Source organism: Odontesthes bonariensis, chromosome 3 (assembly GCF_027942865.1).
Source record: "Odontesthes bonariensis isolate fOdoBon6 chromosome 3, fOdoBon6.hap1, whole genome shotgun sequence".
Classification (NCBI taxonomy): Eukaryota; Metazoa; Chordata; class Actinopteri; order Atheriniformes; family Atherinopsidae; genus Odontesthes; species Odontesthes bonariensis.
This window is the reverse complement of record NC_134508.1, coordinates 27,179,946-27,207,604: the sequence shown is the minus strand read 5'-3', so window position 1 is coordinate 27,207,604 and position 27,659 is coordinate 27,179,946. Positions and strand designations below refer to the sequence as shown.

The window sequence follows — 27,659 nt, the reverse complement described above, 5'->3', positions numbered from 1 at the left end:
TTTTTTTTGAGCTGTGATATACTTACTGTGTAATACTCTTTTCCCCTTCTCATCCATCATTTCCGCTTTTCTTTATCCTAAAGATTGCATAGTTTAATGACCCTTGCAGCTTGGTAGCTCTTGTACTAACGGTTCAGTTCGAGAGGAGTTTGTGAAATTGCACCAATTTTTTTTCCCCATTGTTTTTCTTTCTGCCTCCTTCCCCTCAGATATTGATGAATGCCAGGTCCATAATGGAGGCTGCCAGCACAAATGTGTTAACACCAGGGGCTCCAACTACTGTGAATGCCACCCTGGCTCTCGCCTTCATGTGGACGGCCGCACCTGCCTTGGTGAGTAAAGTGATAGTGATGTGGCAGGGCTCATTCTGCAGGAGCTGAAAAAAAAAAAAAAACATGCACTTATACACAAAATGTGTGTGTGTGTGTGTGTGTGTGTGTGTGTGTGGGGGGGGGGGGGGTGTGTGTTCATGGCACAGAGTTTGTAAAAATGGAATATTTGCTTGTTAATCAAAAGTGTGTGTGACAATAAAATGCATAAAAAAACTTACCAGCTGCTGTTTTACAGGAAAGGTATAGATTTGTTGAAGCATAAGGCACTCAATAAGCAGCTTCATTGGGGAAGAAGTACATATGGATGCATGTCTGATGTTTTGTGTACAAGATCTCCGCCTTCATGTTGTTATTTAATTGTATTGTATTTGGCATCAATCCCTTTTTGCTACAGGATTTGGCCAGATAAAAATAGGTTATCCATGAATATCTACAAATTGAGTGAATTATTATGTCTAAAGATCTAAAGATTTGATGAAAAAAAACACAGAAGGAACAGAAACTTACACTGACCCAAGTGGCTGCTGTTAATCTCCTATGTTACATTACGAACTCTAAAGTGCTTTTTGAAAGTCCACGACTCAGCAAAACTCTTCCGATGATATTTGACTGCTGTGATTGATTGCACCAGAACACAGAGTTAGAACTGGAGAGTGTTTTGTCCAGAGCACCTCAATCCAAATAGCATGTTTATTTTGCCGAGTTGTCATTTATAGCAAAGTACCCAATATTAGCAATTATAAAGTACAAAACTATAGTCTTTAAAAATAAATAGAGCCATCATCACATACTGCTCATGTGCTGAATCTCACATAAGCAAATGTAAGTGGTGTCCCATCACGTGAACTCTACAGCATTCACTCATTGCCTGTATGTAATTCCCGTCACAGCAGATGCATTTGCTTTGGGTTTATCACAAATGGCTGATTGAAGAAAAAGAGTTTAAAGCTGGCTCTGGTTTCTACGGACAGGAATGGATACAGAGAGTCCTGTCTGACACTGACAGTGTAAATCATCATGCTTGTCTTGGCTTCATAAAGAAAAGTTGTTCCATGTCTTCTAGAGTAGATATATTAGCAGGGACCCATCTGTCCCTGAGAGGCTTTTGCTTGACAGCTGTTGCATGAAGAATTGACTGATAAATATAACACTGTGCATGTAGACTCAGTCCAGGTGAAGCTCATGTTGATGCTAAATATGTGAATGCAGGAATCTTGCTTCTCCTATTTTTAACTAAAATGAGATTTTGTAGTTTGCTCTATGTTGCAACAGCTTGAATACATAAAGGACAACACACCAAGAAGCACAGAGTTGGATGTCCTCGTCTCAATTCTGTCTCAAATTTGCATATCTTATCCAGCTCGATCTGCCAGTTGAGGTCAGATGTATCCCACACACTTAGCATGAAGCTGCATAATATTTGAGCTTGAAAGTCCATTGTGGTTTGACATGCACTTGAGATGAATGGATCTTGATTCCAGTCTCTGAGAATGAATAACACCATCTTTGAGAGCACCAGGCTGTTTGGCCTCTACCTGTTATTTTCTCTGAAGAGATTCAAATCCATCTGTTGCTTCAAAGAGGAGAAACACTGGCTGGAAAGACTGCTGAGCTCAACTTCACTCAACCTCATCAGCACATGAGTGTATGTCCACCACAGGCACCCTGTCATTCAAGGCTCTCTGTGATTTTTGGCCATTTTATTGTGATGGATCTCTCAAGGCTCACAGCATAGCAATCCTCTGAGGTAGTCGGTGCGTCTGCAGGAATGTTAATATATCAGATATGGCCTCTCTAGATTTCTGTAGATGGGATATTTCAGTCTGTCACTTGATTTGTTCAGATGCCTTATTTTTCTCTTAGTGACCCTGTATCTCGTTAACTTTGTCCTTTTTTTCAGCTGTCCATACTTGTGCCATCAGCAATGGGGGATGTGAACACTATTGTGTGCAGCAGTCTGCTGCTCATTTCCGCTGCCGCTGCAAGCCAGATTATACGCTGGCAGAGGATGGCAAGCATTGTAAATGTGAGTATCCATGTTTCCAAATACACAAGAGCATGTAACAGAAGACAAAAAGGAGGAATAATTTGTGGATATCTTGCTGAGGAAAGGGCGCCTAGAAAGCTGAGAGCTCTGTGAGATGACAAAGGTGTGATTCTGAAGATTAGATCATACCATTAAAAACACATTTGCTGCATCTGCTGCCAAATGTAATTATCTTACAGGATGTCTGAGCTGGAATGTGATTAACTGTCATTCATCGGATAAAACATCAAGCTGAAATGAGTCACAGCCGTCCTCATTGTGTTTTTTTTCTTAATTTGTGTTTTGATGTCCTTGCTTCTTTTAATCTCTTCAAATCTCTGAGGCTGTGCAGTCAAGTACGGTTCTCCAGAGGTAGGGAATTATACATATATGTATTTTAAATTACTGTCTTGCAGAAGCTTTTACTTTGTAATTGTTGGCTGTGAACAGCCTCCTCTAATTTTTTTGCAGAGCTAAAGGTTCTCATCCCAGATGCCAGACAGGCTTACACAAGTTAAACACACACATACCTGTGCAGAGAGAGCGGTAAAGATGAGGTGGAGGTGAAGGGGAAGGGTGGATTTACAGCTCTCCACATGCTGTATATTAGGATGTTGAGCAGTCAAGTTTTACAGTTTACTGTTGTGCCTCAAGCACTCTTCGCCGTGTGGATTTGTTTTAAGTGTGTACTGTTTTGTGTTACAGTGCAGAATCCGTGTGCAGATCAGAATGGAGGCTGCATGCATGAGTGTCGAGTTGATGGTGGCAAGGCTCACTGCGACTGTAAGGTTGGCTACACGCTTGTTGAAGATGGGAAAACCTGTGAAGGTAAATTCATCAGTGATCAAACTTTAAATATTATTAGTGATATCAATGCATCTTGAAGTAAAACTAGGAGAAAACAGGAGAACACAAGTGTCAGTGGTTGAAAAAGACCATCTGAGGCTGTGAAAAGCTTCAGAACAGCCGCGCAATGGACCCAATGGACCCTGTTGTAACACGGTTCTGTCAACGCAAAGAAAATTGTAAATGCTTAATCCTCAGGATCAGCTATTTTTGTGAAAATAATAGATTTTTGGCACTGAAAGTGACTTGTTTAGTGAGAAACACATTACAAATGTCATTGAACCTGAACAGGCCAGATGCATGTCTTCCCACAGTTCAGTATTTATTCTTTTTGAAATACTTTGTTCCCCAGATATCGATGAGTGTGAGACTGAAGAGGCCAACTGTGCTCACGGCTGCCACAACACTCTGGGCTCTTACACTTGTGTTTGCAATGCAGCCTATGAGCTGGGAGCTGATGGAAAAAAGTGTTACAGTCAGTTTAAGTCCTCACCTCAGTATTGTTACTTGTTTAAAACCTCAAGCTGAGCTTATAAAATATACAGTATGTTAATGCTTATGCTGATACACATTTTGATCTCACTGTAAACTGAAGGAATTGAAATGGAGATAGTGAACAGCTGTGAGAACAACAACGGTGGATGTTCACATCACTGCCAGCATTCAACCAGCGGGCCTGTTTGCACCTGTAACCATGGTTACAGGCTAGATGATGACCTAAAAACCTGTGTTGGTAAGAGACTGATGCATCCACACTGACATAACGACACATTACTTTTTCACGCAGATTCTCCATAAACTACAGTACTAAATCAATTTTTAGTCAGTTTTCAGGGTTTTATGAAATAGTGCTTTGGCAAACTGGTGCTTGTTAACCAGCTTGTTTTCTATTTACAGTTTCAGCTTCTAAACTTGTAAAGCATCCATATGTTCTAAACTTCAAACAAGAGTTCAGTAAAAAACTGAAATAATTCTGATTGATGAACTTCATGCGTTCACCGTTAAAGTGTCTGGTTTTGGTTTGGTGCTCACAGCAGTGAAAAGTTTTATAATGTTTTATAGTTTTATGAACTAGAGAGTTATTTATAGCTTCTATTACATAAATGGTTTGGAGCCAAACTAGCACACCCTCACCAGTAACCAGTTTATTTGTAACAGCTGGATAAAACCAGACTGTTCGTCGGGGAGATGGCTCATTCAAGAATAATTTCCTGTGTTGTTATTTTCCAATGACTCGCCCCTTATGGAAGCCAGCAGCAGATTCTGTGTCTTAATGGATACAACTTAATTTGCTTCATTGTCTTTGATTGATTTTCTAAGTTGTTATCTCGATATCAAGTCTTGATAGATAATAGCTTAATTTATATCATTATCTCAAGAAATCAACCTTTTTCTTCATTAGAATGAGGTAAAATAACAGATCAACTTTGCAGAAGATAGGACGCTACACAGTGTCACAACTTTTTTGAGACTTGTTGTGGCCATCAAATTCAAAATGAGCTTACATTTTTCATGAAATCGCTTTCAACACTTTGTATATTTTCTATGTTCTTTTGATATATTGGTTTATGACATTTTCATTATTACAGCTGTAGTTGTGAAACTGCAGCTGTAATAATGCATGGTTCCTGAAGTACATAAAAAGGGTTTTAAGAGATGCTCACAAAAATCCTTTAGCACTTAAGGGATTTGTAGTGCTTAAGCTAAAATGTTTTTATGGTCAGGAGTCGAAGGATAATTGCTGAAGTTTATGTTGTCAGAAAACAAGTGAACATTTAAAGATTTAAGTCACTGTTTATTGGGGGAAGAGTAGAAGTTCAGCTCTACAGTATTGTTCTTTATATGTAACTTAACCTTAATTGGCTGTTAAATCAGCACAGTTTACATCATCTCAGAAAAAGTTTCAGTCAGTGAACCGTGAAGCGTATCGCTGCAGTTGGATCATAGTTTTTGTCGTCCTGCTTGTTGTGTTTGGCAGATGTTGATGAGTGTGGAGAACAGAGCTCCTGCTGTGAGCAGGACTGCACCAACTACCCCGGGGGTTATGAATGCTACTGCTTAGCAGGATACAGGCTCAACTCAGATGGTTGTAGCTGTGACGGTATGTTTAACCTTCATTTAAAACATATAAACAGTGTAGTGTTTGTTTTGTCGAGCACCATGTGGTTGTATTGACTTTTCTCAACTTCACCGCTTGATGTTGCAGAAGCCTGTGACTCAGGGTTGTGTTTGTGTTGTTTAGATGTGGATGAGTGTCTGGCAGCCAACGGTGGCTGTGATCACACCTGCCAGAACAATGCAGGCTCTTTCCAGTGTTTCTGCCGCCGAGGTTTTCGGCTGGACGAGGACCGGCAATCCTGCATCTGTGAGTGTCAGCAATCATGTTGAAAAATGTGTGCGATGGGAATTTACAGCAGAAATCTGGCAAATGTGTGCCAAAAAGTACAGCCAGCCAGCATCAAATTTATTTTTACACTGGAGAAAGAAGGTGGGTCAGGAGTAAGAAACGTAAGAGAATGTAGTTTCTCATGTGCACGCAGGGGATTGACAACTAATCAAAAGGTCGTTGTTCCCTGACTCCTCCAGTCTGCATGTTCAAGTGTCTTTTGGCAAGTTACTCAATCCTGATTGCTTCTGATGTGCTCATCTTTGTGTGAATGTGTATGTAAAATAAGCCCCTTTCCCACATGCACTGCTGATTCAGCACCGCCAACTGAAAAAGTGCATGTATGTTATCTAAAGAGTGCTACATGAATGTGTTTTGTAACTGTAAGTGAACAGGGATAATAAATAACACTTTAAAAACACATTTGCCAGTATTCCCTCTTTAAGGTTTCAGTGACCGATGACCAAAAATCAAACTAAAGGGTGACATTTTTTTCATCTGAGGAATTAAATATTATAATGATATTAGTAAAGCTAAAAGCCAAATGCTTATGTGACCCATCTTTACTATTTTGAAAAAGCTCTCAGAAGAAATGTTAGAATAGTAAACAGTATATTCGAAATTTAGTTTCAAAGCTTCCTGTTGAGTTTTGGTGTAAGCTCACCCCATACTGCTCTGTTGTGGTCTAAAACGATTTGTTGAATTAATTTCCTTTGTCAGAAAAAAATACTTCAAGTGCTGATTTTTCAAATAAGTTTGTCACCTCTATTGTGTTCGTCTTTGAATCCAAACGGGTGCGTTACTACGTCTCTTGAATATATCTTGATGCCAAGGTCAGTTTGATAATCTCCATGAATTGGAGTGATTGTGCGTCTTTGTGCTCATAAATAAGAAACACATATTGAGCATCCACTCATGTGAATTTAAATTTAAATTTGAATTTATTATGTCCATACAGTCAAACTTGTGGGCTGACTTTTTGCCAGTCAACATGTACACAGTTCACAGTCTTGCCTTCATCCAGAGTTGAAAAATGTATGAATTTGATTATTGAAGACATTTTTTTCACTTGTTTTGAAGAAAAAATTTGGAAATGTGTATCTGTGCAACAAATGATACATATACAGTCTGGGTAATATGTGACGTTTATATCTTTTCTCCCACTGCAGCACTTGAAGGTGCCATTGAGGCCCTCTCCAGCGGAGGGACCATTGAGCTGCCTCTTTCCCGCCCTCAGCTCACCTTGCTGCAGGACTATGGCCAGCCACTGGAGCGCTTTGATGACTACGAAGATGATGAGGGGGAGCTGAGGGCTGAGAGCAACCTGGCAGAGAAATTTGGTGGGTTCCCTCACAGCCATTAATGACTCATTATCATTAACAGGAAACCTGTATCTGATTACCTGTCTCCAGTGAAGCAGTCTGACAGACTCATTTAGTGAAAGCAGAAGCAGACCACACGTTGGGGGTTAATCACTTTGCTTCATGCTCCCAGACTGTTCGTACATACCAATAAACCACAACAGTTTTTCTGGCACGCTGAGGCTTATGTGGCCTGGCAAATGGTTTGAGTCTGAAGCAGGGAGTCAAGGCTCTGCTTTGTGGTACTCAAACTTGATGGAAGCACTTGTTGAACATGCAAAATATTATGTCTGTGAGAGTTAAATGTCACAGTAAGGACAACTATAAGAAAATCTAAGCTTAAATTTGACTAGTTATGAATGTGATTGTAGTCAGTTACTTGAGCCATGTGATTATTCTTTTGTCTTCAGTGTGTTTGGATGACACTTTTGGCAGCGACTGCAGCCTGACGTGCGACGACTGCACCAATGGGGGAAAATGCAATATTTGGAAAAGTGGCTGTGATTGCCCTGATGGATGGACAGGCTTCATCTGCAACCAGAGTGAGGAGTGACCGAGCACACACTCCTTACACACAAATACCAGCCTACACCTGTGTGTTACTTTCATTCCAGGTTCTCTTCAGAGTTACATGTGTTAACTGTGATTTATTTTTCTATCTTACAGCGTGCCCTGAGGGTTATTTTGGTAAAAACTGCTCCCTCCCCTGTAAGTGTAAAAACGGTGCCAGCTGTGATACCGTAAATGGAAGCTGCCGCTGCCCTCCTGGTGTGAGTGGAGACATGTGCCAGGATGGTGAGAAGCCTCCCTTTTTACAGACAGCGGTTCAATAATTTTCATTGAAAGTATCTAAGATACGACTGAGTCATTGCAGGGTTGAAGCGGTTATTATGTTTTCTCTTTGTCCAGGTTGTCCTAAAGGCTTTTATGGGAAACAGTGCAACAAGAAGTGCATCTGTGCCAATAACGGCCGCTGCCACCGGACCTACGGAGCCTGTCTGTGTGATCCTGGACTCTATGGACGCTTCTGTCACCTCCGTGAGTACATTAGTAGCTTCTCAACTCTCATGTCAGACGCTACAAATTATAAGAACAATTTTAACTTGATGATGTCATATCAGATGGTTTCTCTGCACCATGACATGAAATCTTCCACATCTCATCCTCTTCTTTTCCATCTTCAGCATGTCCGAAGTGGACTTTCGGACCCGGCTGCTCCAAGGAATGTCAGTGTGACCAGAAAAACACTCAGGAATGTCACCGTCGTCATGGCACCTGTGTCTGTAAACCTGGTTATCGGGGCAACACCTGCAACGAAGGTGAGAACATGTACCTTTCATTCTGCTTTGAGATAGTATTTAGTTTTCAACTTTCAAAGATTATGTAAAATATCATCCTGAAAACAGACTAAATCTGGTGACACCTGACACATGCATAAGGTTATGCATCCACAGGCAAAAGAAAAAAAGCTAAAATATCAAATAGTTTTTAATGCTCTTTTAATGTCCATGGGCACTGCAATGCAAATATCTACATAAATGGCACTTGAAAAAAGTCAAATGTGTGTAATGAATAAATAATACAAGAAAATTGAACAAACATTTGAAAACATTCAAAACAAACACATGCAACAGTACAAAGGGTTGGATGCTTGATCCCACTTTATGGAGGGGTGCATTTTCAGCCTCTCCTGGGTGGCATTCAGGCTGTTGCTACGTTAACATGAGAAGTGTCAGAAATAGTGTTAAGAATGTAAAAAAAAAAAAAAGTGACATTCAAATGTTCTCCTCCACACACCTTGGCAATCGTGGTGTGAAGTGGGTGTAGAAGTTGGAGAAGTTGAAGGAACAGACAAACACATACTTCACAAATGTGACAATGGAAAATCTGGGCCTTCCACAGCAATTTGGCCACCCAAAATACGGTTATACGGAGAATAACGTCCCCTGAAATCGCAGCCATTTTCACATATTTACAAAGTGGGTAAGACGGATTGATACAGTGTTTTTGTCTATTTTGTTTCTAACAAGGGTAAGGAGGAGAGTTTTGTGCCCAGGCTCTCATGACACTATTCTATAGGTGGTAATTGGAGTGCTCCGTTCTGTCTCTAGAATGCAGACCTGGTAATTATGGAGCCGGCTGTGAGAAGAAGTGTGCCTGTCCACCAGGGGTGTCCTGTGATCATGTGAGCGGACAGTGCCAAAGAAAATGCTCTCCTGGTCGTCATGGCGAGAACTGTGACCAAGGTAGATGAGTGGATAGGTGGGCTTATTTGTGTTCCCTCATTGGCATCCTGTGTTGATGAATATTTGCCCTGGGTGTGTCCTCTGTCAGAGTGTCCAGAAGGAAGGTTTGGAGAAGGCTGCGTCCAGCCTTGTAACTGCACCGGTGCCCCATGTGACAAAGTGACAGGACAGTGCCGTTGTCCGGCTGGCACTTTTGGACAAAACTGTGAGAACGGTGAGTGCAGACATATATATATATATATATATATATATATATATATATATATATATATATATATTTTTTTTAAGCTTTTACATGATAGTTTTACATGATAACAGCTGTAAAGAATTATCAATCTTTCAGTGTGTCCCGAGGGCTTCTGGGGTCCCGGCTGCACAGCAACCTGCCCGGCTTGTGAGAATGGCGGCGTGTGTGATAAACACAACGGATCGTGTAAATGTCCTCCAGGATTCATGGGAAGACTCTGTCAAAACTGTGAGTAAAAGGAGTGGGCAATTTTTTTTACAAGGTTTCCATAGCAACATGCATTAAACAGTCCACCAGATGAGAAGGATGTCAGCACTGTGGAATATTGAGGTGATGCAGTTTGGATGTGAAATGAAGCAGCATGTTGGAAGACAGAGGAGAAGTTTTTCTCAGAGGTAATTAATTAAAATCCTTCAGCTGCCTCCAATGTTAATTTTTTTCATTTAATTGGAAAAGAAGCTCTTATTCCATATCACCCGAATGCTCTTCAAGGCTTTACTCGACGGATGAATCACAGAGCAGAAACTGTCATGGGAAATTGTTGTGCTTCACATGCAGTCTGGTGGAGTTTGTCACGATAGATTAATTTTGATGTTTGTGGGTTTTTTTCGTTTATAGCGTGCCCGATTGGACGTTTTGGTCAAAGATGCCAGATGAAATGTGTTTGTGAGAACAATGCTCGCTGTGACCCAGTGAGCGGGCGGTGTAGCTGTGCTCCTGGCTGGACTGGTCACAGCTGCAGGAAAGGTAAAAAAAATGCTGCAAACAGGAGTCACCCCTGCAGATGTAAACATGTGCAGTTACAGCTGATTTTCTTTGATGTGTCTGATACTTGCACACTTCGTGTTGCAGCCTGTGATGCAGGACACTGGGGAGCTGACTGTGCAGAAACCTGCAACTGCAGAAATGGAGACAGCAGCTGTGACCCTGTGACGGGCCTGTGCAACTGTGAGGCTGGTTTCACTGGGCCGCACTGCCATCAGAGTATGTTATGTGTTGGTGATATGGCATTGAACACCAGCAGGACTCATTCTGCTGTGATGTTAAGATCTTGAAAAATGGATCACATCATAACTTAACTTCTGTTCATATTCATTGACAGTTGTGGCAATTCAATTCTGTGACTGTAAAATAATCATATAAGGTTATACTCTATCAGACTCACTTTAATAACACTGTTTAGCTCAGAGATGAAGGTCTGTGGACTATAATGCCATTAAAGAATACAAGTCTTAAGGATCAAGAAATAGCTCTAAATGTACAGTTTAGAGTATTTCCCCGAAATTTGAAACTTTAAATGTTTCCTGTAACAGGGAATTAATGCCGATCATGTCAACGCATTCTTTCACATGTATTTTTGGTAAACCCCTTGAACTAAATCTGAAAGTTTACACTGCAATCACATCTTTATTACAGTCTAATTTCAAATCCATTGTGGTGGCATACCGAAGCCAAATTACACAATATTTATCCCCGTCCAAGTACTTCTAGATCTGACTCTATATTGACTTTACAGAGTCACCTGGCTGCTCTGCCCCCCTTCTCCTAGTGACCTTTACTCACTTCTTAGTTGGGCCATAGTTATTTTTTAATTAAAAACGTTATTGCATCTTGCACAGTTGTGATGCTGTCCTGTTGACAAAATGTGAACACAGGCATTCAAGGAGATAGTGAAAGTTCTCATTGCAGTGCAAGTCTCTAGTGTCTATATTTTTCTACTGATGACAAATTGACTGACTGAAAAGGGGAAAACCGAACCAGCGACGTGTTTGCTTTCCACCAAAAATTGGTGGAAAGCGAATGTTTTTTTCTTTCAGCTCCTCCTGTCATTGTGTGCCGCTGATATTCTAAAATCTGCCACCAGAGGGCACCACAAATATTCAAATGCCCCACAGAATGTTTTTGCTGTTCAGCTTAATATTTGTTGTTGCAAAATGTTGGAATTTTTCACTTTTTCACTTTGATTATTTTTATCAACTGTGTTCTGATGTGTGTGATATTCCCTCAGAGTGCCCAGCAGGTAGGTTTGGTCTCGGTTGTCGCCATCAGTGTCAGTGTGAAAACAAAGCGTTGTGTGACCATGTGAGTGGAGCTTGTACGTGCCAGCTGGGATGGACAGGCACCTTCTGTGAAAAACGTAAGAGAAGCTGCTTGATTTTTATGCCAAAATTCACTGAACGTACAGTAAAACATGGAGCTTCTCATGTGTGTGCGCGTGTGTTTCAGCGTGTCCTCAAGGTTTCCACGGTTTAGACTGCCAGGACAAATGTTTGTGTCAGAACGGTGGGAGCTGCGATCACGTCAGCGGTGCTTGCGCCTGTCCTGCCGGCTGGATCGGCCCATTCTGCAACCTGAGTGAGTGACACGTGTTGAAAGAAGGTGTCATTAGGGGCTCAGATGGTTTGTATCAGGACGTTTCTGTAGCAGCTTCACATCAGAGAGAGCATCTGTCAAAGTCTCACTCAAAGTAGAACAAAATAAAGGTTCTAGGTTTCAGGATTATTTGGGAAAGCCCAAACCAGTCACACATGAGAAAGTACCAACTAGATGTTCCCCATGCTGCGGCCTGTATTACTTACCAAACACTGGAATTCCCACTTTTGATCAGCAGAGTTCATCAGGAGGTAATGATATTGTTTGTCTGTCTCCTGGCAGCATGCCCAGCTGATTTCTACGGGGGGGGATGTAACCAAACCTGTAGTTGCCGTAACAGCGGCATCTGCCACCCGGCCAGCGGGCAGTGTGTGTGCACGCCAGGTTGGACCGGGCCCAACTGCACAGAGGGTGAGTTTACACCACAGAGACAAGTGATCGCCTATGCTACAGGTAAAGAGGAGGTCACAAAAAGGGGTTTGTCTGTGTTTTTCTCCCAGAATGCCCTGCTGGGTTTTATGGTGCAGACTGTCGGCAGCGCTGCTTGTGCCAGAATGGAGCCACCTGTAACAAGACTGATGGGAAATGTACATGCGTCAGCGGATGGACGGGCACAGGCTGCGAACAGGGTAGGAATCAGAGTCTTATATACAAAAAAGGTCCTATTTTAGTACTTGGCTGTCATTTATAATAACGTTGAACTCTGGATACTAATCTAAACTAAATCTGGAAAATGCTGACCAAAACATGAAGCTCAATGAGGTTCAACCACTTCATGTAAACCATTTATTGTGACGGTAAAATGAATGTAGCCAAAATGCTGCAAATAATTTGTCATGGAACAGGAAACAGTGCACATGCCCAAAAACGAATGTCTGCAGCTGCAGATGGTTGCTTTGTTTTCCCTCAGAGACCGTTAACTGAACTGGGACACCTTTTAAAAACTATCACTATCCTACTATATGTGCTCTTTTTTTGTGTTTTTTGTTAGCTCTATTTTCCTATTCTCAGCTGGAATTGGCTCCAGCTGCCGCCGACCCTGAATTGGACTAAGCGGGTATAGAAAATGGATGGACGTCATATTTGCAGACAGATCTAATTTTCTTTGTTCCAATGAGAATAAAGAGCAGAACTACAGTAATCAGACCCAGTTTGTGTGAAGCTTTAAACAAGATTCAACATTAGGAATTAATATTTTAGTAAGTTTCTTTAAACTGACACAAGCTACAACCACTGCAGGCATCTAACCAGAAGATAAACCAACCAATCAATCAGCCAGCACACCCATATCTTGAATGGGAAACACTGTAATTTGAATTAAATTCAGTCATGCTGAATTAATCCTCATCTCCTTCAAAACCATCCTGTAAAACACAAAGACGTCTCATTTTGTGATGCCATGATGATGGTGGTTTTTTTGGAGACAAGAGCAGAGAAACAGCATCACCTGAACCCAGAAGTCAACTTTTAAAGCAGCAGCCTGTGGTTTATTTTCCCTGTACTCTGGAAAAAAATCAGTCTGAGTTTAATTTGCAGCCTGAGCTCATTTGTTTTTGCCTCAAGTCTGGTTATTTTCTGGAAGTGCGTGCGTTTCTGCACCACAACAGTCTGCTCAGCAAAAGTCGACAGGCATTGACATTTCAGCTTCTTCTCACACTATCCTCCCTCTGTGCCTGTAACAACATTTCCCCCTTGAGCTCTGTCCGGCCCCGCCCCCTTCCATTCTCAGGAAACCTCTAATTTCGTCACAGGAATATCTTTACTACCAAACGCTGTGGCTCCTAACCCTAATTTTCAGTCTGGTTCTTGGCTTGATTATAAAGTATTTGGAAAAAGAAAGATATGCTGCGCACCTCAGCAGAACAGTGATGGAGCAAGTTTCCCTGTTGTCCGGGGGCCACATCATCATGTTCCTGTGTTCTTTCTCTCCTCTCATACTGTCATGTGTGCGTTTGTGTATGCTGCTGCATGTTTCCACAGAGTGTGTCGTGGGTCGATTCGGGGCGGACTGCCAGCAGCAGTGCGAATGTGAAAACGGCGGCCAGTGTGAAAGAAAGACGGGACGCTGCAGCTGCAGTACCGGCTGGATCGGACAGCGCTGCGAGAGAGGTGAGCCGCTGAGTCTGAATGATGACCTTGTGTGAACTGCTGCACTGTGGAAACGAAGCTGCCGCGATGGCAGTTCTGTGTTTTTGTCAACCATAAATTTTAATGTCCACCTTCCTGCGAGCAGCTTGTCAAGCAGGCCTGTTTGGTGTCGGCTGCGAGGAGCGATGTCGGTGTGTGCACGGGGCTTCGTGTCATCATGTGACCGGAGAGTGTCAGTGTCCGCCAGGATGGAGAGGGAAACTCTGTGACAAAGGTACCAACCTGCTGTTGAGGAGGACTTTAGATTTTCACACCAAAGAACGTTATTTTCTCAGCTGTCAGACTGCAGCAAACGCTTTGTCAGAGTTAAGCAGGTGGATTTGTTGCTAAAATGGCAAAATGATGTTGTGATGTATTTTTATTTAATAATTATAATTCCATTGTGATGTTATGATGTTAAACTGTAATTACGATACAATACACACAGAACTTGTATCTAACTAACTCCATTAAAAACACAATAAAAGCTTGGCACACCTGAGTCCTTTTCAGATTATTAACTAATGAAGGAAAATCTAAAATGATTATTTTGGAACTGTAACTTGCTAACCAAACAGATGTAAACCACACGGAGAAAGTCACTTCTGCTAAAGGCAGCCATATCGTACTTCTGTGCACAAAGTAATAATGTCATTTAGAGATAAAATAAGCACATTATTGTATTGAACAGAAAGAGACAGGGAGCCAAAAGAGAACATTTGAGGGAAAAGCATGGAAACGATGTAATTTTGTCCAGTTATTTTAATAATGACTGTTTTATTTACAAAAACCCACATGCATGTGCAGGATTAAAAGAAAACCATAAAATTTTTATACAGATTTTTGACTTATTACCTATCAACCTTACAAGATGTTGTAATTATTTTCCCACAAAATTGTACCCGTTGCCATCTGTAGTACAATAGGGAAGCATGAATTTCATATCTGGCCTGGATGAGTGATCCCTCCTTTGTTGGTCCTCTTTAGGATCTATGAGAAAAGGTTTGACTGCAGTCAATGTCAGATTAAAGGTGAGAATAATTCATTAACTCATTGACTTGTATCTGGCATTGTTCTGCCTCTATCCTCCAGCATGTTTGCCGGGTACATATGGAGAGGGCTGCATGCAGCGCTGCAGCTGCGCACAGGGAACGTCCTGCCACCACATCTCTGGAGAGTGCGGCTGTCGTCCTGGATTCACCGGTGGCAGCTGTGAACAGAGTGAGTCCGCTGCCTCATTCAGCTCTCAATAAGAAGCAGCTTTTATTAGTATCACCAGCTCATTTAAGTGTCAATAAAATACAAACTCTTGAGTCAGAAAAGAAAAACACCTCCAGCGCACTGCTAAGGCTGAACCTCTCTCTGTCAGCTTGTCTCCCAGGAACATTTGGACAGAACTGTAACCAGGTCTGCCAGTGCTCGGAGACTAACCAGCTCTGCCACCCGGTGTCTGGATCATGTTACTGCGCTCCTGGTTTCCACGGCCCCAAATGTGACCAAGGTGAGCCCAAACAGCCGTGTCATACACAAACAAGACAACAAGGGAGTGAGTTAGAGCAACGGGAATTTTCTGACTCTGTTTTCAGTTTGTGAGGAGGGTCGTTATGGTCCCAACTGTGAACGAGAGTGTCAGTGTGACAACGGAGGGAAGTGCGTTCCTTCAACCGGAGCCTGCGAATGTCCAGCAGGATTTATCGGGCCGTGCTGCAACATCAGTGGGTCCATCTCAGACTTTGATGAATAAATGATTTGACTGTTACGGCATTAGGTGAGAGCTGTGTGTGTGTGTGTTTCTGTGGTGTCAGCGTGTCCAGCCGGGCGTTATGGCGTGGACTGTGTCCAGATGTCGCTGTGTGGAGACGGAGCACAGAATGACCCGGTCACAGGTCGGTGTGGGTGCTTTCCGGGACGCACAGGAGAGGACTGTAGAAAAGGTGAGCTCTCGTTACCGTGGCGTCTTTAGAGCTCTGAACTCCTGAACAGGACACAACAACTGTGTGAGTTATGGTGACCTGTTCACTTGCAAATTTGTTAGTGAACTTGTGATATTATAAGACCTTTTTTTTTGTCTTTTACCTTTTCAACTATCATGCACCTTTTACTTCTGTGGAAGTTTTCCTCGGTTTAGTTTGAGTGTGTGCGTGTTCCACCTCAGGCTGCCCGGCAGGCTGGTTCGGGGCAGATTGCGCCCGACGCTGTAACTGCAGTAATGGAGGAGTGTGTGACTCTGAGACCGGAAACTGCACCTGTGCTCTGGGCTGGACTGGTGAACACTGCAACACAGGTGACGACATTTTATTACTGGGATCTGCTGTGGAGTGTTGAGTCTAAATATGGGACGTCATGAGGTTGATATTTTTGTCTTCCTGTCTTGTATGTCAGAGTGTCCTGCGGGTGGATTTGGTGCCAACTGTCAGCTGAGATGTAACTGTCAAAATAACGGCTCTTGTGACAGAGTGATGGGAACGTGTCGCTGCGGTCCGGGCTTCTACGGACATCTGTGTGAACACGGTGAGAAGTGAACAGACAAGCACACAAACAGCGATTTGATATCATGTCTGAGCAAACATACCCTGCTGCCATGCGCTCCTGTGTGCCGCAGGCCTCCACTTTTGTACACATCAGTGAGTCAGAAATTGAACTGGCTGACGCGTTCTTTGATTATGATGAACATGGACCCTACAGCAACATCCTGTCGCTGCAAATACTTTTCATGCTCCTCTGTTGTTGTGTCGCCACAGCTACATGACTCAGCTTTGCATAAAGTAAAGTTAGCTCAAGAAAACCCGAAAGATGTCGTGGAATGTACAAGACACCAAAAAGCACCAGAAGCACGAGCAGACAACACACCACCACCCCCACAGTCTCACCATACGTTACCACACACACACACATCTGTAGTTCCAGTGGACACTTCTGGCCCTCAGAGATCTGATTCAACTTTTGGAAATGAAAGTTTTCCTCTCATCATGATTGATGTTAGATAAAATGTGTGAAATCAGACATCTGAGCAGACATCAAAAACGTATCGAGGCTCAGTATCCAGTTATGTTCCACGTGTCCCCGTCTGAACAGGAGAGAACTCTTTTCGAGGAGTCACAGTTAAACTCTCGGGTTATAGCCGTTTACTAATTGAGCTTTTTACAAGCTTAAAGGTCAACTTTAAATCTCCTCCCTACCAGCTTGCCCTCCTGGACTGTACGGCCCGCTGTGTCAGCTGCAGTGCGACTGTATGAATGGCGCCTCGTGTCACCCCGTGTCGGGCCAGTGCATCTGTCCGCCAGGATATCATGGAGCCCGCTGCCACAGAGGTTAGTCAAATCTGTTTAACCCCCCACAATATAATGGCAGAATACCGGGATTACTGACGTTTTTTTTTCCTCCTCTGCCTCTCAGTATGTGAACAGGGCAGCTACGGTCAAGGCTGCGCCGAGGTGTGCGACTGCGAAGAAGACGCTGCGTGTGATCCTGTGACGGGAAAATGCCTCTGCCCCTCAGGGAAGACCGGAGCCAGATGTGACACTGGTAGTTCTCTATCCTTTTTACTGCACACTGCAGTCACTGAATTTAAAAAGGGAAGAAAAGAACTACTGGATATGATTTCCAAAAGGTTTTCCTGTCAGTTATCGGACATCAGTGGTGTATGCCAGCATGCAGAAACAGCAGCTTAACAACTGAGTAAATATGAAAATGTCAGATAGCCAACAGAGAGTGCCTCATGTCTTAAGCTGTAATGTCTGCTGTTAGGTTTTATCTGAGCGGCTGCCAGCTGAAGCAGATGTGGGAGCCGTTCTTCTGTGCTGGTTACAAGATGTTTTCTGTTCTAATGACTAAAGCAAACATAGATGACACATTAATACCTTATAAATCCTCCCCATCATCCTTTTACTGTCATCTTGAGATGTGATCAAATGAACAAAGACACAAATTTTCAGATTATCCTGATGTATCCCATGATTTCAAGAAAAAATCTGCACCGTCATCTCAACAACAATCTGTTATTTTTCTGACTACGAAATAATCAAGCCGTGAACTTGGGATAACTCACAGATAAGTCACAGCTTTTCTTGGCTTAATTTGATTTTTTTTTTTTTATAAATTTGCATTTAAGTGCTGTTTCTCAAGCGGTGTGTCTATTCGAATGTGCATCAGAAATGAAAGGGTGTGGTTTGTATTTAAACTCTGAATCTGTAATGCAATCTGTAAGGACAGCAGTAATATGTAAGTAATATGTTATCATTATCGAGTCAATGCACTTTGTTACTGCCATCATATTCAGTCACATGACTAATCAGTGGCGTGTTTACAAAGAAGCTAGAAAAAGGTAAAGATCAAACTGTGTATTTGTATTAAACTGTGTACTTGTGTGTTTGGTGTCAGACTGCAGAGCCGGTCGTTTCGGTCCTGACTGCACAGAGACCTGCGAGTGTGAGAACGGGGCGCAGTGCGACCGGCGCAGCGGCCGCTGTCGCTGCCTCCACAGCTGGATGGGACTGTCCTGTCAGGAAGGTAAAGAGGAGCCCACACAAACACACACACACACACTGTGGCAACACTCACCTCATGACTCCATCCACGCTAATGGCAGGTGACCTCCTTTGGTCCCTCGAGTCAGAAGCAAGCAGGCGTTCATGCTGACTTGGTGAAATGAGAGTAAGTGCTGACAGTGTTGGGTTACCGTCTGGGTGGGGCAGAACTGCAGCTGCTGCGCTTCTTTATCGCTGCGACTTTTGTTCTGCTCAAATATGAGTGTTGTGTTTTTGCTGAGCTGGACTCACAGCTCGGTTTCTCTTCAGGTGGACCTCCACGTTACGTCTCTGGGAGCAGCAGAGGGGACTCGCAACACGACAACTCTTTGTAGCAGCTCTGTGTAGCTGGAAAACTCAAACTGGGACGGGACGATTTTCACTAAAGTGACTCATGCGAGAGAACACTGCTGACATGAAGCTGCAGCAGCTGGAAGATCCAGGGACACAGACTCTGATGAGAACCGCAGCTCCAAATGAATGTCCGAGCAGGATTTTAAATGAGTATATAGATAGGTGTGCCAGAGAGTTTGAGCTGGTGCCATCAGCCTCGTGGGAACATGAAATCTTCAGGATAAGAATGTCGACATTTCCTCATCCAGAGTGCAGCATCAACAGACCGTGGTTGTTTTTACTGCACTTTTACTACTTGATTAAATACTTTTGTCCTCAAAATACCTTTTTGTAGGTACTGTATATAAATATATATATATAAAAAAATCCAACAGTTTTATGCAGTTGGTAAAATTAATCCAACTGACACTGAAGCCGTTTTGAGAATGACATTTTTTCACTTTGAATTTATTTTTCCGTCGACAAAATGAAGTTTTACCTTCAAATTAATGGTGCCCTCCTCTCAGATTATCATAGCTGTTTGTTCCTCTTGTCAAAAGAAAATATGTAAAGCTCGAATTTTCTTACAAGTCGCCTGCATTCATGTGCACATTCTGGCACCGTCGTTTTTTTTTCTTTTTCTAGATTTTCTGTATAAATTGCTTCGTATTTATATTTCGCATGGTTGTTTATGTTTGAACGTACCCTGAGTTTGAGCTTAACTGTTTTTCCACTGATAAACCCACTAAAAATAATAATAATAATAATAATAAAAAAAAAAATCCCAAATAAAGACAGACACATCCAGGTTTGGTTTACCATTCTTATTTTTATCATTATTTCATTGAAGATCGAAGCTGTACATCCTGTCTAAAGTTCTGATTCAAGCACAGTGCAGATAGCAACGCCTGCAAAAGAAAAATCAAATGAAAAGAAAAAAAAAGGCAGAGGTGATAACAACTAGAAATATGTACAAAGGACAGTATGTACAGGCTCTCACTAAGTCATCTTCAGAGTGAATTCAGTACACTGCTGCATTCGAGCATTCCTCATAATGCATACACAGCACAAAAAAATTGCTTCTTTTTGTCAGTCTTAAAGTTGATACCATACTGACAGGATAATGCAGCATGATGGAAAAAAAAATAACAGTTCTTTTAACTCTCTACAGCATTAAAGGCTAAAACATAAAAATATATTCTCTGTATCACCGAATCTCTGTCTGTGGGTCTGTTCCATGTCATCAGAATGTCACAGGAGCAAACATCATGAAACCAGGACCTCTTAAAGCATTAATTATACCTGCACAGGTAAGGGCAACACACACACACACACACACACACACACACACACACACACACACAGGCCTCCAACGTGAAGGTTTTCCTAAAGAGTGAGAATCTTTGTGGAGCAGGACAGCACGGTGATGAATAACACTGACGGCCTCACAGCGTAACAGTTCAAAGAAAGAGAGTCGGTTTAGGACTTTTTTGTTTTTTGTTTTTTTTTTGTTTAAATCAAATTTCTTGCCAGATGAGAGGTTTGATAGCACTATCATGCCCGGCTGCTAAGTATGACGTTACACTCAGAAGTCTGCTGGATTAGATAAGCATAAAGACTGGAACCATGCAGCAAAAAGAACCACAACCTGTCAAACAGCTCACTTTGAAATGCATCCCGGGAGTTTATGAACAGGTCACGTTGTCGGGAGCGAGAGAAACTGTAGAGATGAAATATTTAAAAAAAAAAGGCAATTATGATGATTTTCACATCATAAGCACAGATGAACAGAAATTCACAGAACAATTTAGTTTTTTTTTCCATATTTTACAAGGCGATAGAGTGAGAAAATGAGCAGGAAGCTGTGGGATTTGTTTGCTACCAGTGTGTCATCACTGTTCAGGTTCAGGCCATGTTTAGCTGTGGCAGCATTTGAGTTGCTGCCGATGAGACGTTGGTTCATTATCGCCACTCGAAAGGTACAGCCCCATTTACTCATATCGCTTTAGATCGAGGCTTGATCCAAAGTTTATCTCAGATTTTTTTAAACCACTCACCCTTCTGTGGTGTTTGAAACACCAGCTCTGATCCGAGCTAATGTGTTAAAACACTGAAGCAACTCCCAAGTTGCTAAAGGTCAGCTGTTTTTGTGAAAGGACTCTATAGGTCAAAGGCTGTCTGAAAGATTTTTTTTGCTTTAATGACTTCAGTCACATTGTTTTATTGCTTTGTATCAGTTTAATCGTCTGCTTTATTCAGAATACCTTTAACTTGGACCTTCTTACTCTCTCCTGAGGTTCCAGTTATGGCAGCTGACCTCAGAGTAAAAACAGCACATTCTGAAATCTTTCATCTGTTACCTATGAGAGCGGCTTGAGGAGAGAAGTGTGAGGTGCAGCTGCTGGACTCAGCACAGCTCATTATTACTTGGAATCATTCTTATATAATTTTTTATTTTTGAGTAGAGCATTTTTAAGGAGACAAATCTCAAACCTCTGGTTGCATAGTGATAATTACATTAATCTTAAATAACACTTCAAATGTCAAACTGCAAATGATCGATTTTTACACTTTCTTTATGTATGACTAAACAAGATCTGACGCGTTAATTAGTGAGCTTTAGAGATGCTGACAGGTGGATTTAGTTGCTGTTGGACAGCGTCAGAGCAGCTGTTTCCAGTGTTTCCAGCTGAGCTACATTAGGCTCATCATTAGCAGACAGATATGAACGTGATATCAGACTCCCTTTAAGTTTCAGCAAGAAAGAAAACAACCGTTTTTGTTTTTTTTCCCCCAATATGTTATGTTTCTTTTAAGTCTCAGACTTCTTCTCCGCTTCCTGCAGGGGAAAACATCAAGAACACGCAAACTCTACAGACAAATTAACTAAATGTTCTTTGCACATTTTTTTCTTCTCCTCTTCTGAGAAAACAGCATCTGCTTGTGCCGGTTTTGTTCACTCAAGACTTTACACAAGAGGTCAAATCAAACTCAAACAGGGATCAACTAACACGACAGACTAAAGCGTGGGATTAGTTTAGTTGTCCCCAGTATCCACAACACGCACACAACGACACACACAAGATCAACAGCAGACACCTTAAATGACTTTAAAAATAACCTACGAGCAGAAGCAGACTGTTAACCTCATCCACACAAATCACTTTGATTATCCCCTCCACTTTAGCTGAGAAACTCCTACATCTCAGTCATTTGCACTCGACAGTTTGCTCAATCTGCACTTGTTTTTTTCAGCTAAGAATCCACAGTTTATCAGCTGTTAGTAAAGACTTATTATCTACACGTGTTAGTAAGCTGAGAAGCTGCACCTCTCTTGTCCTTTAGGTACCGTAGGCTGGGTGAAGAAGGTCCATGCTGAGAGGATGTGTCACATGCTATCCACTTGTGCTTTGATCACAGTAAGAGAGCACCCAAAAGGACAAAGAATGATACAGGGCGGCGTCATTATGTCTGTAATAATACTTCTGATACGTGTCAGGCCGTGTGCTGCCTGAAACAAACCTTACCAATACTAAAGCACTTAGTCGTACTATGCATTCTGTATATGAGGGACATATTTGCTAACTAGTATAACAGCTTGGTCAGGTATAAAGATATATACTGTATGGCGTACAGTCCATACCATAAATAGATAACAAGCTGCACATGCTTCAAGATGACTTCTATAATCTTGCGGAAAGTGAGAGTGAAACACTGGAGTGTGTCGGCTAACGGAGAAGATGATGAAGAAGATCTTTGGCTCAAGCCACGCTAAAAAGTCACTGGTCCTCCCCAGTGTCCACGCATCAAAGAGACAAAAGACGACAAAATACAACCTGACCGCAAACACACCTGAAACCATCTGCTCCGTTCCCTGAGCTGCTGCCACCGGCTAATTTAACTGACACACAACTCCTCCGTCCAACAAACACCTCCACCAGTCAGCGTTCACTGGGGACATGTGACCAGCTGGCCAAAGAAGCAGCTGTCGAGCTGCTCACCTAAGCACAGTTTGACAAAACTGCAAATAAGGCAAAGTACACCAATGAAACTTGATTGAGGAGCGGTTTCTGTGAGATATGATCACTCCCCGTGCAGCTGAGCCTCAGCCTCAAGGCCGAGGACGGCGGCAGGGGAACACAGTGAAGCATGGGGGCGACGACTGCAGCTCCTTGTTAGGGAGGAAAGAACAGCTCATCTGTTCAGCGGCAGACAAGCTGACCGAACACATCAGCCTACGCTCCTTTCACTGGTCAGGATGGAGAGGTTTCTCCTGCAGAGGGCAGTCGTTTCTGTTGAGTTCTGGACTTCAGGCTGGACAAACACACTGCCAGTGAAGACACAGAGGGAGGACGAAAGAGAGGGAATTTTCAAGAGGCGACGCAATTCTATAGTGCAATGGCTGTGAGATAAGACTATGTTAATACCCATCCTCTCCCTTGCTTAAAACTACCCTCCAACACCTTTACAGATAGTACTAAAGTGCTGATTGTTGAAGCCCACGAAAGGGCCGGTAATGTCGAACACACAAACTTTCCTTCAGAGAAACCTCGACAGACTTTTACAGTACACAAGTGTTTGTAAACAGAACGTCTCGGGAACAAATGCATGGCTATGGTACATGTGCAACAGCAGTTCTCATATATTCATACAGTATGAACTTCATCTACCTTTTAATTGCATTCAGTTTTAGAAAAAAAGAGCAAAAGAAAAAAAAAGAAAAGAAATTAGAAATCTGGCTGCCAAGCAAGCGTGTGCTTTATTTTTTTAAAAAGATATTTTTGTAATTTTTCTCTACGGTTTTAAAATGCATTGAGCTGAATTGATGTATAACTGATTTTTACGTATGAGCACATATCCCACTTCTGTCTTTGTTAATCTCATCCTGTACTGTAGAGGTGACTCCCCCCTCCCCCCCTCTTTTCTTATCTTATCCCTGTAACTCTAAATGAGGTGCCCTGCGTGGCCTTGGTGTGGCCAGACTCATGCGTCAGGGTCTCACTCAGTAAAAGCTCAAGCAAACAGAGGATCAGGCAAAGGTGGGGCCGCTGCAGCAGCAGGCCGGGTGCAGCCCTGCCGGGCGGGGCCGCTCCACACCACGCGTTAGGAGCGGTAGTCTTTTTTACTGTACGGCTTGTTCCCCAGGATGCTGTCCACTTCATGTGTGATTGACGACGACAACTTTGGAAGAACCTGTGAACACACAAGATGAACATACAGTTTGTGTTTATAGTCACTGTTTCGCCAGGATAAAAATCATTACAAATCATCAGTCAAAAATGCATTTAGGTGATTTTAACCCGAACTTTCTTTTATTTTCTTCAGAGTGGCAAAAAAAATACCATATACAACTTCAATTGGCATTTCAAGTAATATTAACATAAAATGATGTGAATTATTTTTATTAAAACTTCTTATCATGTAGCAGGAAGCTCCGAGTGTGTTATGTTTCTATATAAAAGATTCTGATTCTCTTCTTTACTATTTGGTGATTCACTCTATAGCCACACATCGCACTTTACAAGCTGTTAAGCTTTTCTACGACGGATGAGTATAAAGTAAGCAAGTTTCAAGTTGGATTATTTAGTATATTTCTGTTTATAAAGAACAATTATCACATGTGCATAAACTTTATATGTTTGTTTTAATGTCACATCGAGGTATCAGGACCAATGACTCACATCTACCTCATATTTGATCATTTTCCTACTAGCTTTACCTTTAGCTTTATACCGTATTTTTATTGTGTGTTTAACGTAAATGGCTGCTCCAACAATCTAATTTCCCTCTGGGGATCAATAAAATCGATCTATGACTGCAAAAAGCCATTTCGTCAGTACAATATAGACAATAAAACAACAAATGAATGCTGAATCAAAAATGAACTCAATGTCTTTGGACTTCCTGAGAAAAAAAAAACAAAACTAATTTGCATCAGAGACTGTGGTCTATTTCAGGGTGTGTGATTCAAATTTTGGCATAAGGAAAACTGCAGAGCCCTTGGGAAATGTGAGCATAACATTTGGAAACTGAAATATCACATGTACAGAAGGAGAGGAGCCTTATAGAGCACACACACACACAAAGCATCAGAATGCAGGAGAGGTGGATGCTCTTTACTGCAGGTTACACATGGTGTGAAGAGGGGACGTAAGCCCCTGCCAGTCTGAGAACCCCATTAAAGAGTGCATCTTATCAGCAGTGGCCACGAGCTCGCCTCCAATCCCCCGTGGCAACTGATACTTCGCTGACCTTATTAACACGATACAGTAAAGCAGCCGAGTGTGCGGCGGCAAACTGCCCAAAAGGCCGAGCTGTACTCACGAGTAGAAGCGGCTGTTACGCGCCGGAAGGCACGAACAGGGGCCCGATTAAACGGGCCCGGTCACATTTTTCACAAATGAAGTTTCTCATTTGAACGCACACACAAACACGCGGTCACATTCTGTGGCCTCACCTGAATCGCTCCTATGTTCTCCATCAGCTGGTCGGTGCTGGACGCCCCTAAAAGGACAGAGCTCACCCCCTCGTTCCGAAGGCACCACGCTGCAGGAGATCAGTAAACAGCGATGACACCCCCACCACGGCTTAACACACACACATTCACGCTGGCAACATCCACGATTCAAACAGAAATATAGGCTGCACAACATGCCACACAATAAGCTGTTTTTTTTTTTTTTTAAACATGAAGAACAATTATCCCTTCAAGACTAAACCACCCTCATAAAACAAATTCATAGATGAAATATGACATCATATCCGGCTAAAAACCTCATCACACACAGTGCTGCTCATTTACGTTTCAAAATGCATGAACTCCTGAATTCAATTTCACTCAAGCACAGAAATACATTACCCCTCAGAGTGCAGCAGAATATCTGTTTGCTTTGCATTGTAGTGCAACTTAGGAATATTCTGAAAGCAGCAGCATTTAATGTTCAGTGGATTTAAAACCACAACGTAATCGATAGGTTTCTGTGGAATATTTCCTTAAAGGTTAAGACGTAACTTGAGCTGTGAGACTAGCATCATAATCAAATCAAATCAACTCCCTGCATGGAGTTCATTGGATACACGTTTCCTGTAGGTAATGGGAGGCAGGAGCGTTGCTGGGTCTCACCTGGACTGAATAAACGTAACCAAGAGAAGAACGATCATTTCAACGTAATGTTAGCGAACAAACGTTTGGTCTTGATTTGCTCCTTATCAGAGTGATGCTTGTTCGATACGTGCAGTGAAGGAGCAGCAGAAATTGGAACAGAGGATGAAAGATACTTCAGAGTAAGTACCTCAAAACTATCCCACAAACAAAAGCTGCGGAAACGTACGTTGTTGGGTTCCAGCGCTGCACTCTGCTGAGGACATGAAGGAAACCTGCCTTTCTGTAAACACTCTGAACAAACTGACACAAAAATAACACATCCCTGCTCGATGTGCTATTATATTTGTGGGCTGTATTATGCAATACAACAGCTTGCTCTTGCAATTGAGGAAGATACCACTTCTAAGAAGATTACAGTATAAAGGGAATGATAATATTGCTGTAAAAATAGCGGGATTATGATTCTACACAAATCTTTCACCAAATGAGAAAAATGAAGAAAAAAAATGGGACACTTGAAGGTTTCCTGGATTTGACACAGCAGTAAACTGTCCCTCATGTCACTGACACCCACACCATCTATTAACTCTGTTCTCCGGCCACAGCCACAGTCTGAATCCTGGATTTAACACCAGCTCCTGCAGCACCAGCCTCGAGCAAAAGCCAGGAAGGAGTCCGTCATTGTTATCTACCTCTTATTCAATATTGGAGTGCCACCGTGATTTAGAGGACTGCACGGTACACATAAATCTCCCGCGCTGCCTTCAGGAGCACTGAAAGGATTTATGGAAATTGGGATAGTTGAGGCTGTCCACTAATGGGCCGTGAAACCTAATCCGTGACAGTATATTACTGTGAGGATGAAAAATCTGCTGTGATCTGCACTGAGATCTGAGCCCGAGCTCCAGATTTATTCTCTACGTCCCTCATGTCAGTCGCTTTAACAGCACTCACAGAACTGCGCATCTTTGGGGATTGCACATTCTCACTTGGCTGCCTGGCAGTGAATCGATATCCGTCACCCACGACATTTATATGTGGGATGCTATTCTAATGCCAACACCTTAAACTGTCAAATACATGTAAACACCAAGGAGAGCCTCACACCTGCATCTACAAAGCGTGTTTGCATTCCATGTGTTGATATTTTGTAGGAATGAGTCAGATACGAGCTTGGAGCCGTTCCTGTATTTATGTCCCTTTCTTGCACACCGTTTGCCTTTTGCATTTTCTTTATTTATTTTTTTACAACCAAGTCTTTGACAATGCACCGACTGCAACACAGACACACACACGTGACAGCACGACAGTCGAACCAGACGGCTGTGATGAGCGCCGCTGACCCCGGCCCGTCCGAGGCAGAGGGACGAACAGACAGACAGAAAGAGAGAGAGCGGCAGAGTGTATCTGCGTACCGATGGCAAGTTGGGGCAGAGTGCAGCCCAGCCGCTCCGCGATTGCCTGCAGCTCTTTCAACTTCGCCTGCTGACGCCGGCCCTCCTCGCTCAAGATCTTGTCCTTCAACCACTGGTAGCCCTGTTGAAAACACAGCACACCTGCTCAAAAACACAGCCCTGCTCACACCGCTGCGCTGCAGCTCCTGTGTCACCAGGGCCTGTTTTTAAACATGTGACTCTGTCTCCTGCTGTCAACGCCTCAGCCAAGATGGTTATGTCATAACTGCAAATTTACAAATATTACAGAAATTCTGTATGAAAACAGACGACCGCTAAACTGAAAGCGTACAGGAA

The 27,659-nt window shown here is 42.5% G+C and overlaps 2 protein-coding genes across 7 annotated transcripts in view; one reads left to right on the top strand and one right to left on the bottom strand.

Annotated features, from left to right (window-relative positions):
* megf6b (multiple EGF-like-domains 6b) overlaps positions 1–19,968 on the top strand; it is a 55,967-nt gene extending 35,999 nt beyond the window's left edge. Inside the window, exons 6-38 of the mRNA XM_075461353.1 lie at positions 210–332; positions 2,233–2,358; positions 3,064–3,186; positions 3,557–3,679; positions 3,800–3,937; positions 5,183–5,305; positions 5,447–5,569; positions 6,760–6,930; positions 7,362–7,493; positions 7,618–7,746; positions 7,861–7,989; positions 8,136–8,270; positions 9,063–9,197; positions 9,286–9,411; positions 9,541–9,672; positions 10,063–10,191; positions 10,297–10,428; positions 11,453–11,581; positions 11,671–11,799; positions 12,100–12,228; positions 12,318–12,446; positions 13,798–13,926; positions 14,051–14,179; positions 15,037–15,165; positions 15,314–15,445; positions 15,531–15,659; positions 15,750–15,878; positions 16,100–16,228; positions 16,327–16,455; positions 17,127–17,255; positions 17,341–17,469; positions 18,325–18,453; positions 18,741–19,968. Coding sequence (XP_075317468.1) covers positions 210–332; positions 2,233–2,358; positions 3,064–3,186; positions 3,557–3,679; positions 3,800–3,937; positions 5,183–5,305; positions 5,447–5,569; positions 6,760–6,930; positions 7,362–7,493; positions 7,618–7,746; positions 7,861–7,989; positions 8,136–8,270; positions 9,063–9,197; positions 9,286–9,411; positions 9,541–9,672; positions 10,063–10,191; positions 10,297–10,428; positions 11,453–11,581; positions 11,671–11,799; positions 12,100–12,228; positions 12,318–12,446; positions 13,798–13,926; positions 14,051–14,179; positions 15,037–15,165; positions 15,314–15,445; positions 15,531–15,659; positions 15,750–15,878; positions 16,100–16,228; positions 16,327–16,455; positions 17,127–17,255; positions 17,341–17,469; positions 18,325–18,453; positions 18,741–18,805 — 4,232 coding nt within the window. The 3' untranslated portion in view covers positions 18,806–19,968. The remainder of the gene's footprint in view (positions 1–209; positions 333–2,232; positions 2,359–3,063; positions 3,187–3,556; positions 3,680–3,799; positions 3,938–5,182; positions 5,306–5,446; positions 5,570–6,759; positions 6,931–7,361; positions 7,494–7,617; positions 7,747–7,860; positions 7,990–8,135; positions 8,271–9,062; positions 9,198–9,285; positions 9,412–9,540; positions 9,673–10,062; positions 10,192–10,296; positions 10,429–11,452; positions 11,582–11,670; positions 11,800–12,099; positions 12,229–12,317; positions 12,447–13,797; positions 13,927–14,050; positions 14,180–15,036; positions 15,166–15,313; positions 15,446–15,530; positions 15,660–15,749; positions 15,879–16,099; positions 16,229–16,326; positions 16,456–17,126; positions 17,256–17,340; positions 17,470–18,324; positions 18,454–18,740) is intronic.
* kcnab2a (potassium voltage-gated channel subfamily A regulatory beta subunit 2a) overlaps positions 19,613–27,659 on the bottom strand; it is an 89,396-nt gene continuing 81,349 nt past the window's right edge. For all 6 annotated transcript variants that reach the window (XM_075461356.1, XM_075461360.1, XM_075461358.1 and 3 more), the window contains 3 exons: positions 27,324–27,444; positions 25,261–25,349; positions 19,613–23,996 (listed from right to left, as the gene is read on the bottom strand). In XM_075461356.1, coding sequence (XP_075317471.1) covers positions 23,907–23,996; positions 25,261–25,349; positions 27,324–27,444 — 300 coding nt within the window. In that variant the 3' untranslated portion in view covers positions 19,613–23,906. The remainder of the gene's footprint in view (positions 23,997–25,260; positions 25,350–27,323; positions 27,445–27,659) is intronic.